Source organism: Pyrgilauda ruficollis, unplaced genomic scaffold (genome assembly GCF_017590135.1).
Source record: "Pyrgilauda ruficollis isolate IOZ18807 unplaced genomic scaffold, ASM1759013v1 scaffold14, whole genome shotgun sequence".
In the NCBI taxonomy this organism is placed as follows: Eukaryota; Metazoa; Chordata; class Aves; order Passeriformes; family Passeridae; genus Pyrgilauda; species Pyrgilauda ruficollis.
In genome coordinates this window covers 4,381,127-4,395,346 of record NW_024512543.1, presented here as the reverse complement: position 1 = coordinate 4,395,346, position 14,220 = coordinate 4,381,127, and the positions used below count along the sequence as shown (strand labels likewise).

Here is a 14,220-nt window from a genome sequence, read left to right as displayed (position 1 = left end):
TCACAGGGTATCAATCACTGTCCCAAGGGTTTTGTGCTTGCTTTTGATATCTATTGACAGCACACCTTCTGCTCAGCCATCCTTAAACTAGCTCATTATCATCAGCCTAGAAATTATCAAACGCCTAATAATCCTATTTACTTAGGAAGTACTATGAATCAAGATCCCCCATTTAAGATTGTATACATTATAATATCAAGATATTGTGAGTACTTTATTGCCATTAAGGCTTATAGACATTTACAGTTTTCTTTTGCAATCCTTTTTTGTTTGCAGAAGTTGAACAATTTTTCAACATCATGAGACAGGGCATTAAAAGACAGTGTTGTGACAGCTGCCATGTAAGATAAAACTGAGCTGGCAATGCCAGAAACAGAACCTTGTTATTGGATAGCTGCCAGTACCCATGCCTTTCCTATCAAACCTTCATTTTGTGCCTTGCAATAGTTCCTCATGATGTACCACACTTGGCTAGGATGGGACATCCTTGGTAAGAGGATTCATATTTTTCCCTTCTGAGCTGTGATGGTGGCCCAGCCAGAGTGTGTCTGCACAGCTTGAGACTCCAGCACCCACCTGGCAGCCTGGTGTGCCAGCCACTACTCCAACCAATCAGTGCCAGGACTGGCTAGGGCAAGACTGAAATCTATAATAGGATGTACATCAGAAATGTAGAAAGTAAGTCAGAAATAGGTTGACTTGAAATCTGCTCACTAAAAAATTTGTATACTAGAGTTAGCACACAGACTTTTGCATTTTAGATCCTTCCCTAAAGTAATGAGTGAGGTTCTTTCTTGTGCTGCACCTTGACTTAAAGATCAATAAGTAAAGTAAACATTTATGGGCTTTATTGAACAAGAATAAAAAGCAGAAGCTTTTAATTCATCAATTCTGAAGTTTCACCTTCTTCTGCTCCCTCATATTAAGCTAATCACACATGCTTACAAAGCAAAATTAAAGACTCCACCCCTTCTCCTAAGGCCCATTACTTCATGGGATCCTCCTTTCAGAGGGGAACAATCACAGCCACTTGCAGGCAGGACTTCTCCCATTCCCTCTCCCCTGCCTCTTCTTACAGCAGAGCTGTATGATCTCTCCCTCCAGCTCTGCAGTGCAGTCAGGGTGACAGCTGCTAATATTTCTGCCTCATTTTCATTCTTCCAGCCTTCCATCAATCCTTTGCCAAGTGAACCATCCAAGGGGACATCCCTGCAGTCACAAGCAGCTTCTCTGTGACAGGAAGCTGCCTGCATGCAGGTGATGTATGGTGGCAGCTCAGTAGGAACATTAATAGAAAGAAAATTTTGGCAGTGACAAGGCAGAGGGGAGGGTCCAGCAGCAGGGGAGATGGAAACCATGGAAAAATTGCACAATGTATGCTGCCCAAGGGGCTGTCTTACATACAGGTGAACAGGATGAGGAAGCACAATGCCTGCAAGAGGTACAATTTGGTGGTTCCAGCACTCAGCATTGCATCCCATCACTCTGCACCTCCTGCCTTGTCACACTGGCAGAACAGAATCCCATCAGGGATCTCTTTCCAATCTAGCTCAGGCTGTACCTTCCTCTGTAACAGCCTGCCTGAGGAGTACCTTGGCAGGCCTTGTTCTCACCAGTTCTGCCGAGGCATGTGAGAGCAGAGGATCCAACGGCACAAAGCCAGGCCAGCTCCATCCATCCCAGCGCAGAACATGGTGCTCACCTCTTTCACTCTCTGAAGCATTGGCTGCAGCCACTCGCTGTTGACTTCACAGTGACTGTCCAAGAAGGTGAGGATGTCAGCAGCTGCCGCTTCAGCTCCTCGCACCCGAGAGCGAATCAGCCCTACGAGGAGAAAAGGACAGCAAAGGAGCAGGAAGGTTAGGAAAGGAAACATTTGAGCCTCCTTCAGAAAAAATACTTTATGTGCCCATTGCAGGGAAAGAGCAGGTGATTCCCCTATATCACATCTCCATCAGGAGCAGAGAGCAGCTTTAGAGCAGGGCATGCCCTGGGGACAGTCAGATGAGCCCTCCCAGCACAGTGAATGACCTCTCCTGTCACTTCTGTCCACGACACAGAATTTCCACCTGGCTCCTTGTTCTTCCCTTCCAGCTCTTCCCACAGACACCTGGCTGCTGCCTGCTCACTCTCTCTCTCCCACTGAGCACCCTGCTGCCTTCATCACCAATTCTCCATGGCCAAATTCTACTCTCTGCTTTTTGCCTTCCTTACTGCTTATCTCCTTTATTCCATTTGTCCTTTACTCCGCCCTGCAGAGATATCAGCCTGGCTCTCAGATGACTCCTTACTTTCTTACAGACCATCCCACTAAATGGGATGCTCTTTGTCAACTAAACTGTGATTTTTGTCTCTCCTTCTAGATCCTTGCTCCAAACCTGCTGTGCACTGACAGCTTTCGAAACAAGCCAGCACATGTGGGTCAAACTAAAGAGCAGCTGGGAAAGTCATTTATGCATGCAGCAGAATTATGACAAAAAACTTTCCTTAATTGTGTCTCTTTTGATAGATACATGATTGGTTTTCCTTCTCCCATGTCTCCTACACAGCTTGTTATCTTGCGCTTGAAAGTGCAAGAGTTAGCTTGTGTTTAAAAGGACAAGACTTGCACCTGGATCTTTATTCATAAAGATCTTAAAATGTAATCTCTGTTCCAGCCAAGGCTTCTGTACATCACTTCTCATTATTTAAGTATTACATGAGACCCCTGAAGCCTGAGAGTTGATAAGCTGTGTTCTCCCTCCACAGAACTTCCAAATGCTTATACTGAAAAAACAAATTCTGACTATAGGAAACAACATGTAAGCAGCTGGGAGGCAACCAGGGTCACGTGGAAAAATAGGCAAGATCTTTGTACTTAGAAAGCTTTCCACACTCACCTTCTCGATGGGTGTTTCGTAGACACTTGACCTTTGGGATCTTGGTAAGGAGCTGGCAGTCCTCAGCTTGGGGAAGGCAAAAAAAGACATTCGGTACACATGCATGAATTATTTGGCTTCAACAGAGAGCCCCAACTAACTGTCCTCCTGCTTCTCCCTGGGAGGCGAAATTCTGCTTTCACTTAACATCACGTTAATCAGCATGATGGCCTCAATCCTGTTGTCTACAGAGTACACAGAAGAGCCCTGCCTGCTTGCTGTCCTCAGCAGCTGAGCCCATGTCTCCAAATCCTCTGAACAGCCAGGCCTCCATCTCCCCTGCTCAGCATTTCCCGAGAACAATGGGGCACGTGCTGGCAGCGTGGCACTGGGCACTAATGAAAAGGAGGGAACACAGGGAAGCGGGACTGCAAACCACCAAAGTGCCAAGGAAAAGAGAGTTCTGTAACATAACTTGATCTTATCCACTCTCTTTGCCTTCAGTGGCTCATCTGGGCATTTCCTGCCTTTTGTTCTCAGGGCAGTTTCTGCTTGATTTTATTTAATAAAGGCCACTGGGATGCAACCTGCTTCCTTGGAGACACCAGCACATTGCCTGACCAAGGGCTTTGCTGGCAGCTTGCTAGAAACTCCTGGCATCCCTCATTTACACTGCCTAGGGAAGATGAGGGAGAGGAACAGTTACCTGCTCCAGCCAGACACCAGTGAGCACTGAGTCGTTAGTTCTCTGTCATCCTCTCTATTCCTGCCCTAGCAGATGTCATAGGAACAGCAATTTCTAACTTGCTCTTTTTTCTCGCTCCATCAAATCCACCCCAATTTCCCTGTTTATTCCATATTCCTTTACATGTCTCATGCCCCCTCTTTCCTGCTGTCACCTTCCCACAGACTGAGCACTCTGGGGAGGATGCAAAGGCCCTTAGCCAAAGTGCACCTCTCAGCACACTCCTGTACAAGCATTTCCATTCTCAAGGATCTGTGCAATCTGAAATACTGCTCTTACACTGGCACTTTGGCAGATCCTGCATCATCCAAGGGAAGTGGCAGGTGCTCTGAATTACAGAGCATCGAGATTTTGCTGGAACTCTGCTACAAGGGAAGGCAATGCTCTTATCTTGGCCAAGTCACAAGCTCAGGTATGAGAATCCTTATTCAGTTGTTCACTCTGCAGGAGCGGAGCACACGGCTCTGCCTGTAGATACTCGCCAGAGATGACAAATTCTCAGTATATTTGCAGAAACTGAGGCAGGTATGAAAGCAAAGTGTCAGACCTGAAACATGTGCTGAAGTGCATTCATGAACGTATCTCAGGGAAGTGGCTATATCTACAAATAGCCAGCTGCCAGTGAAAAACATAAGAGCTGTGACAGGATGGAGCCTTTTAAAAATCTTCCTGTTTACTGAGGAGCCTAAATGGGAGTTTATGGTTGAACCGTGTGCAGAACAGGTACCAGAAATCCATCACTATTGATCTGGAACACTTTGCCCTTTAAGAACTGAAATTTTTAGGTGCAGAATGTGGAACACTTAGGATTGTTTGTTGGAAGTGCTCAGAAATTAAACAGCTGAGCACAGCTCAGTACTTATTTGAAACACACTCTAAGGCCCTCAGAAACTCAAATCCCTCATCTCAGCATCCACCTTTAATATGTTTTTTTTTTGTGGCCAAAGCTACATAAGCAAGTAGCTGCAAAATCAAAATAGCATTGCTTCCTTACCTCAGCAGGCCAAGGTGGGCACTCGCAGCTATCTGTAAAGTGCTCTGAAGGAGTAATTATTGATCATTATAAATGGTACATAACTAGATTGTCCTTGAGTCTAGAACACATCAGGGGAGAAGCAAGAAGTCTTCTATGCCCACCACCTCACTACTACTACACAACAGACAGGAGCAAGAGCAACTGTACAGAGGGAAAGACTCCAGAGCCTCCAGTCTGCAGCTCTGGTACTCTGGAACTGATGCAGTAGACACTCCACCCCTGTGCCAAGCTGCAGAAGAAAGTATGGTGCTGTCCAAAGCAGAAACTCTGCCACAGCTTCCCACAGGGATACCTGGGATCCCAGGCACATGGAGGCAGACAGCCAGTCTCACCTCAGCCTGCCTGCAGGACCCCAGGCAGCAATTTTCTGTATGCTACACCACATCCTCTTCTTGCCTCTTGGTCTGCAAGTACCTGCTCTGCTCATGCAGAGCATTGCTACATATATATCTGTGCTAAACAGCTCACCAAATGGTGCATAATGAAACATGACAGAGATCTCTGGCAACCCTGCAAAAACTGCCACACTGACAGAAATGGAAGACCCAATGGAAAGAAAAAGAGAGGAGGAAGCTCTGGCCTTTGCCATGCATAGACATGAAACACAGACTTACTTTCTTTTCTTTTTCTCCTGCATACAGACAAGAGGGAATCTGTGAGGGAAGGGGACTCAACAGAGCAAACAAAAAACGGGAAAACAGAAGGCAAGAAATAAGTGTAAAGGAAATAGGTCCAAACTTACCATCTGAGCTGAAGTCATCTACCAAAATGATCTCCTGGATGAGACTGGGAGGGGTGCGGTTCAGAACACTGCAGGGACCCAGGAAAGAAAAAGCCACTTTGTGAGCTGCCATAACAATGACAATGTTAGGACTGATAGAAATCTCCTGTGCTATGCATTACAGCAGGAATACCAAACTCCAGAAAAGTGGAAGCAGTGACCTTGCCCTTGTAACAGTGCTCATTGGTGGGACCAAACTACAAGTGAGAGTATCCCAGAGAGCTGTGGCACTCAGCCAGGCCTTACAAGGACCCACAGCCAGGAGCTGACTTGCCTGGGGCAGCTAGAAAAGGATGCTGCAGCATGCTCTGCCCCTAAACAGAGGTGAAATGCAGAGAACCACCTGTCCTGAGGCAGCCCAATGGCCATTCCCATCTGCCCGCCTCTGAGTGAAAGTCATCACTGCTGGAGGGCATAAAGAGCTGCCACTTTCCCCAGCAAGGAGCTCCTCCACCTCAGTGCAACAGGTGCCACCTGCTCAGGCTTTCTTACTGATTCCCTTCTTTGGAAGGAAGCATTGTCAATACTCTGGATTTGGATTTTTTTCCCTTCTTTTGTTTGTCTGTCTTTCAAACCAGCACCACACTTGCTGAAAGCACCCCCTTTCCTCAGGTTGGTTGCACCACACCATGTAATACCCTCGGGTCTGCAAGGGGTTTGCATCTGCAGGACACACATGAGGAAAGCAGAGAAAAGCTTCTGCCCTCCTCAGATGTCAAAGCATTCTGGTACTTTGGAGTCTGAGCAGTTCCGTTCTGACCTCTTTACCAGTCTCATTCATTTAAAATGCTTGAACTCTTTTTCCATGAACTTCTTCAAATCTTTCTCTTGCTTTACTACCGTCACACAGCATATTCCCCCTCCAAGCCTCCTTCAACACCTCTGTGCACAGGCAGGTCCTCATTACCTTCAACAAGGTTGCTCAGTGATGCTTAAGCAGTCCAATGAAGATGGCAGTTATGCAAATTTTAATACTAAAAGCAGAGGCAAACACTGCCCTCCTAGTTCTAGCAACCTGTTTCATTTCAGTGGCACCTGCTCTTTTGAGCAATACTGGAGAAAAATTTCTGGGTTTTTTTCTCTTTTGGATTTTATTGTTTTTGTAGTTTGATATTGGAAATAGACAACAGGAATAGTCCCATACTCCCAGGAATGAAGGTGCCATCTTTTTAAGTAACACCACTGATAGCTTTGCACACAGAGCGAAAGTTCCCTCAGTTTGGAAGAGGTTTCTGCTTTCTGCAAAAAAGCAAAATTCTGACTGTTCTGCTGCTCAGTATCACATCCCACTCTATTTCAGATTCACATTGCTTTATACACCTCTCATAGTATTTGTATTTTGAGCTGACATGTCCCTAGATGACTGAGCTTGCATTTTCCAAAGCTGAATCTCATTTACTTCTCTTGGCTCATGTCTCTCTGGATCCTCTAGTATGGTGGGGTGGGAGGTGGGGGGATGTTCCTGTGCCATTCTAAGTGCAGCTTCTCCCAGCACCACCACCATCTGCATATTTTACAGACAAGGTTGCCCTGCACTGAAATTCTTGTCTGTGCAAACACGATGCAAAACAACCCAGACAAACTGCAATATAATGGCTGCAAAATGGTATTCTACACCTTCTTCTACTAGCTTGACTATGGGCAATGCACACATTTTCTCCACAAGTTTCAGGTCTTTCAACCCCACATAACTGGGGAAAAAAGCCCCATTTTGCTCTCTGTTCTTTACCTGTCCAGTGATTCCCCATTAGAAAGAACACATCCCTTGAGGAGTTCACAGCTCATTGTACAGTGCCCTGTTCTTCTCTCAGCTCTGCAATAGCTTGCTGTAGATCCTTGGGAAAGGTACTTAATCTTCTTTGCACTTTGTCACCCCTGTCTTTTTAACAAGGAGCACAATAATCCTAATATCTCCCCTCACTGAGGCGCAGAGAATGTCATGACAAACACTTTCAGGCACAAAAATGTATTATTAGAATTCCAAAATTCAAGTGACGATTGCCTTTTACAGCAGAAACATGGACTGTTCCCCCCTCATCTCATGGCTTCCCTATCTCCTTTGCCTTTTCTCACAGCTTCCTTCTTCTTTCAGTATCAGAGTCCTTACTCTCTTGCATGAACGTGACATCAGCACTGCCAATGAGTTCCTCTCCTCTATCCATCCCCTCCTAAGTTCCCAGATAATCTTGTTTATTCTGGATGTTAGCAGAAGAGTATATTTTTTCCCTTTGCTCTAACATAATGTTATTTTTTGCCATTATTTAAATTGTCATTGTAATGAGATGCTACACCAAATACTCCAGCATTACAACAGCATCCTCTTAATCAGAATTTTCACAGGCCCTCTGCATAGGCACTGAACCACTGACAGCTGTTCAAATCCAGTGACCTAGAGCTTCACAATTCACCTTTAGATTTGCACCAAAACCAAAAGGTCCCTGCAATCATGACTTCCTGAGATCAGAAAGAGAGGGACCAAACAACAAAGCACTTGACCTTTTTGTTCTGCAAGAATGGTCACAGCAGCAGAGTGAAGGTATGGCTTCAAGATTAATCATGCATAGACATCAATCACATAAAATGCCTTTTGAGTGACAATTGTTTCTGAAGGACAACAGGATGCCAAGCAAGTGACTGATTTGAGAATGACAGCTATTTCCTAACAAAGAAAAGAGATCAAAGCAGGCAAGCAGCTCTTGACTGACACACATCTGCAGGACTGAGGATGCCAGCAACAAGCCATTTGAACTGGCATGTTCATAGGTTTTGTCTGACAGCCCATTTCCCATTTTTTCCCCTATTCCCCTTCTTTAGACTCTTGCTGGATATTTTTAACTAGCTGTCTCCCTCTACACTGAAAACATATGGCTGGAGTCCACACTAGAAGGCAGGTATGCAGCCCATGCTGTCTCTGAAGAGCAGGAGGGATAAGCAACAGGGTGCTTGAGGGAATATGTTATTCCTCTTCAAGGTCACTCCTCTCTTTCCCCCTCTCCCACAAACATTTCTCCCAACTTCAAGGAGCAACAACAGCACATCATTCCTGTTGCTTCCACCCAGCAGCAGAGATCCCAGAGACAGGAGGGAGAAGAAGGCAACAGCTGAGCTGCCAGAGGCATTTAAGTCCATGTGTTCACATGTGCATGTGAGGTTAGCAAGAAGGGTATGCAGATCAGGACCTGGCCCTTAGAGCTGCTAGGTTTAGATCACCCTGAAATAAGCCTGTGCTGCAGGATTATCATCCCTGGGTCACTTCCCAAGATCTTTTGGTACCAGCATCGTCACTTTGTTGAATTACCTTGCAATAAGCCAGTATCTGGCTCAGGGAAGTGCACTTGGGCTCCCCCTGGGTTTAAGATCAGCTCAATCACAGTACCCTTTTCATGTATTTCATTCTAGAATTTCCAGAAGTCTTATGGCTGGTTTTTGAGTGCCCAGATTCAGATAGTCAAAAGCCACAATTGCAAAGACCTCACGTATGAAAATTTCAACTGGTAATACATTTTCTACTCACCTCAAAAGATTAGGCCTCTAAAAATGTTTTCAGACATAGAAAATTTTGCTTTTAGTGCTGCTCATTTTCATCAGTTTTCCTCCTTCATACCCATTTCTCTTATAGCATTCCCACAGTCTAATCATGATAACTGAACTTGGGAAAAGGCCCATAATAACAGTGGAATCATATTTCCAGATGCATCTCAAATGGTTCATTCTAATTATCCAAATAATCATGCTCTACCTGGTCTAAGAAAGCTCTTGCAGATATAGAAATAATGACAAACTGCAAGCCTGACTAGTCAGCAGGTAAGCAGGCAGTGCAATTTTATGCTTCCTGCTGCTTAATATTACTGTGGTCCTCAGCAGACTCACAGCCAGGTCATAAACCCAACAGAACAGAACAGTCCTGTCCCTTTGATACTTCACTTATCCCAAAGTGCCAGGGATGCAAAGTAATTACATAGTACTGGTGCACTGACTGTGTGTGTGACTTGAACAACAATTACCCTCACAGCAGTAATTCAGCCTGGCACATTCAGATGAGTTTTGGTGAAAGATGGGGCTCTCGGGTTACAGAAGAGGCCCTGAAGAGCTCTGTCAAATCTCTCTATAACATCAGTGTCAACCTCTAAGCCAGACTTATGCCTATGCCTCTTCTGGCAGTGCAGCCATGACGTGAACCTTTACCTCCATGCATGGTTGTCAAACCTTCAGTGCTCAAAGACAAGGCTACTAGCCAATGCTTGCTTGTGTGGCACTGCAGATACTGTAGAGCCCAAAGAAGACTCAGCCTTCAGGATCTCTCATGACACAGGGATAAATTATTGACACTTCTGATGTGATTTAAGGAAGGAGTAAATCCATTGCATGCACTGACAGTAAACCATCTGGCAATGAAGACCCCAGCTGTAGCCAGAGGTCTGGGAGGAAATTCCATCCACCACACCATTCACAGCAGAGTGCAGCCAGTTCCTCACAACAGCAGTCCTCCAGGGGCAGCAGCATTGCAGGTACCAATCTGAATAGATGGGTCACCCATTTTTAAGGCCTTGGTTGGGGGCTCTGGTTGCAGGAGACCACATTTGAGAGACTGGTAATATCACATTTTAAGTGCTGTGTCCAGTTCTGGGCTTTCCAGGACAAGAAAAAGGAGGACATACTATCATGGTTTCTCAGCATCTATTTACTGTCTGACCTATGACTGAAAAGGCAGAAATCTCCTCCAGCTACCCTAGCAGCACCATGATTCCAAACAAGTCTGCCCATTTTCTGGACAGTGACTCTGCAGAATTCATTGTATAGGTCACATGAAAAGAAAATGATAGAAATAAAAAGACATAACATGTCAATGCAATATATACAGGTCTCTGGAAACACAATAGCACCAAACTTGGTGGCAGAAACCTGGCCTTCTAGACAGGAAGCCAATTTGAAAAAACCTGTTCTTTATTCATATAGCACATTTCTTAGGTCCACAGGACCTGTCAAAGGAAGAAGTGGCAATGATGAATAATGCATTCCTGTTAGTGATACCATCAGCTCAAACTGCTACACTGACAATTCACACTCCCTTCAGCCTCAATGGCTGTTCCTGGGCCTGCTTGCAGGCTTCAGAGACCCTTTGAGAAATTACTTAATAAGTCAGAGGGCATTTTTTTCTATGGGAACTAAAAGGAAAAGAGCCTCCCTGGGCTCTGTGGGGGTGATGGAAGAGGGCAGTGAAGGAGCAGCTGGAACATTGCTTTGTGGTACAGATGACTGCAAACCTCCATCTATTTGGGGTTGCTACAGGCCCTATGCCATCTATTTACTTAGCTAGATTTGGCCACTGCTGATATGAGGAGACACTGGTACATATCTCCTCAGATATGAGGAGACACTGGTACAAGATGGCAAGTGTCCTGCAGGCTCAGCAGGAGCTGTGCAAGGCCCAGGGGACACCTAGTGGGGCATCAGGTTCAGCCACTGATTACCAGCAAGGGACCGTGAGCAAGGGCTGGGTCGCTGCACCTAGCAACACAGTGTTCTCTTTAGTCCCCCCTCACTCTTCCAAACCAAGCTCACGCTTGGGTGAGACTTGAGACTGTTCTCACCTGTGGATGCAGGCCCAGCTACCCTTTCTTGCTGCTCAGATTCCCCCAGCTGGAGCCATACAGTGGCCAACTGCGAATGCATTCTGCATTTGAAGATATGCCCACAATGCCAATCCAAGCCTCTGGATGGCCCGTCCTAGTGGGCCATCTTGAGAGCAGAACGCTACCACTTGGGGAACTGCAGCCACCCTACTTGTCTAGCTGCAGCAAAATGGATAATTTTCCCCCAGAGCACTCCCAGACTCCACCATGCAGGCCTGGCAGCCCAGCTGAACTCACCTCTTCACCGTGCGGAGCAGGGTAGATCGCGCCTCGTTGTGGAAGGTGATGATGACACTGGTGGCTGGCAAGTCAGTGTCATAGCGTACAGAAGTGCACCTGCAGCACAGGAGAGCAGAAGTGTAAGCCAAACATTACCTAGCAGTAGCACTGCAACAGTGTACCTGCAATTTCTAAAAGAAGAGTAATATGCTAAAATCAGAACCAGCACAGTTGGGCTGCACCAAGGCTGGCAGAGCTTAAAAAGAACTGTGCCCATTGAAAAAGCAACATTTGGAGGCTGTGATACCCAAACTCACAAAACTGCATACTAAGGAGGACATGTAGGTTTTATAGCAAACTCAGTTTCAGTCATGGATTCCCTGGCTTTCAGTCATAGTCCCTGGATTTACCTGTGATTCACATAAAATTTTGTTTATTCATGCACAGGACATGGACATGCTAAGGATGCATGGAGCTGGTACACCCAAGCACTGCTGTATAAAGCACTTCAAATTCTGTGGACACAAACTTCACAGAAAGAAAAACACCAGCTAGTTCTGTGATCTGTGTTGGGGAGTTGCTGAGGCTCAACACTAATGGACCCACTGGCAATGAAGAGCAATTCTTTCTATCTTCTCATCTGACTTTGTAATGTTAGGTACATACACACATTCTCACACTCAGAACCAAGGACTAACTTGCACCAGGCTGCTTCTCCCTGTGGAGAGTCAAGTTTCTGTGAGGGGAACAACTCACAGACATGAATCCTGAATCCAATTCTGGCAGATGCTAAGCACAGCTGATTTGGGTTGACCTGCTCCTCCAAAGCATCTGCTTTCTTAACTTCCAGATGGTGTCAAACTGCAGTCAGTGTGCTCCAATCTCCTGTCTGATGAAGAAACCACACCTACTTCTAACAACTCAAGGCTTTGCATAGACTGAATCTCCATCAGGAGACAGGGAATACAATTCACTTCTCAGACTCACTACTTGTACTTCCACATTTACTTACTATTCTTTTATGACTATTGCTAAACTGTGACTGGTTTTTTCACTTTCAATCCTACTGGTTTATGACTTTTTCATTGCAGTGTTTTATTAAGGGGACAGCAGCTTCATACAGCAATTTTCAAACATATAGAGAAACCTGATAAAGACTAAAGTGGACAATATGAGAACAGACCTAAGAGAGACTATATTTATTATTGTTTCAAAATAACTCCATGTAATGCATACAAAATGTACTAAGGAATCAGGAAGTGGAAAAGCAGAAGACGCTGATTTATGGGTTATTTGGGGAAGTTTTCCCAGTATTTCAGCATTACTACAGCATCACAGAGAACAAGGACAAGGTTTGTGCTTAAAAGTTGACCGTGTCTTTGCTTTGGATCAAAGAAACAGATGCATGCTAAGTCAGAAGGAGCTTGTAGGATGTAAAGTCAAGCAAGTCCATGCTCTGGCTTGGGTGCCTGAAGAAAAATTGATATGTTAGTGACATAAAGACCCCCTCCATTCCTTAAACAGAGCCAAGTTCACAATCTAACTTGTATCAGCTGAAATAAGTCCTCATCCTGAATTGCCATCTCAGCAACTATTCCAATATTGTCATAACATAAGATAGTCAAACACAGATTGCTCATTCCCAAATTGTTCCCTGTAAAGGGGAGAAACATGGAAATAGGTTTATTTATTCTGATTATATACTACTTTGGACCATCCATTACTCAAGAGAATCCTTGAAAAGCTGGGTCTGAAATGGCTATATATTTGCAGGGAATCACATATATTTTGCTTTTCTGACTGAAGTGCACAGATGAGGCTCTTCACAAAAAGCATGCTCGACATGCTATCACAGATCAAAATAAATGATAATTTATCTTTGAAGTGAGCTGGTTTTAGGCCAGAACACGACAGCAGATTAACAGAAAACATAAATTCTGCATTGCCGGAGACTTGTCAGCAACACAGAACATGGCACCATTGCCTCTGGGTCACCAAAAAGCCAGTACCAAATACTATGCTGGAGAACAGCAGCACAAGACTTGGATCCCACAACCATGGTCATGACTGCTTGCCTTTGAAAAACACTCTGAGGGCTGTCAGTGCTGGCAGGCTCACAAAGCTCCATGTCTCCTGGCATCCCTTTCACAATTTCAGTCAAGTTAGATGCCTGGTTTCCTGCTTCCAGCAACTGTGAAATGTTGCTTTGAAACCATATCATACCTAGAACCATACATAGGTCTAGGCTGTGGTAATTACATGTTTTCTGAACAGAGAAAGGTATGAAAACAATTCTTATTTTCATTTACTACACTTGTTGTTGTGCACATGTGAAACATGTTATAGAGATTATTTACTAAAGAGAGATTTCTTAATTAGACTTTGGTGATAATGTTTTAATTAATTAACCAATTAAATCCATATGTGTATCAGACTGTCTGGCAAGAGCAATGGGTTTCTCTTAATAGTATAATATAGTATAGCATAGCTTAATAAAGCATTTAATCAACATTCTACAATCATAAAGTCAATACTCATTATTACCCAGCAGGGCCCGCTACCACAATACTAGGTAGAGTCTAGGACAGAAGTAGACTATTCTACACTATCCTATTACTATTAAACCTACAGTTTTCAAAAATCTTTTTGTACTAAATTACCTTTTTGTCCTCCAGAAACTACAAAATAGTTATCCAAGCGCTATTAGCAATTTAAGGACAATTTTTTTCAGCAGAATAAATACACCCTCAGTGAAACAAGGACAGAATGACAAGCACTTTGCAAGCCACAGAACACTGTTAGTTTCATCCCTACCCCACCCTGACATTTAGGATGCAAAGAAGCACCAAAGCAGCTTCAGACAGCCAGGGCACAGCAGGTGAGGAACACCAGAGTAAAGCAAGGCTGCAACTAAGGTGTACTTTGCAGACAGTACAGAAGGATGCTGA

At 44.7% G+C, this 14,220-nt stretch overlaps 1 protein-coding gene across 1 annotated transcript in view; it reads right to left on the bottom strand.

Moving 5' to 3' along the window:
• Positions 1-14,220, bottom strand: part of GALNT16 (polypeptide N-acetylgalactosaminyltransferase 16) — a 64,669-nt gene that overhangs the window by 12,653 nt on the left and 37,796 nt on the right. The window contains exons 3-6 of the mRNA XM_041460077.1: positions 11,291-11,389; positions 5,382-5,449; positions 2,880-2,945; positions 1,703-1,824 (exon numbers count right to left, since the gene is read on the bottom strand). Coding sequence (XP_041316011.1) covers positions 1,703-1,824; positions 2,880-2,945; positions 5,382-5,449; positions 11,291-11,389 — 355 coding nt within the window. The remainder of the gene's footprint in view (positions 1-1,702; positions 1,825-2,879; positions 2,946-5,381; positions 5,450-11,290; positions 11,390-14,220) is intronic.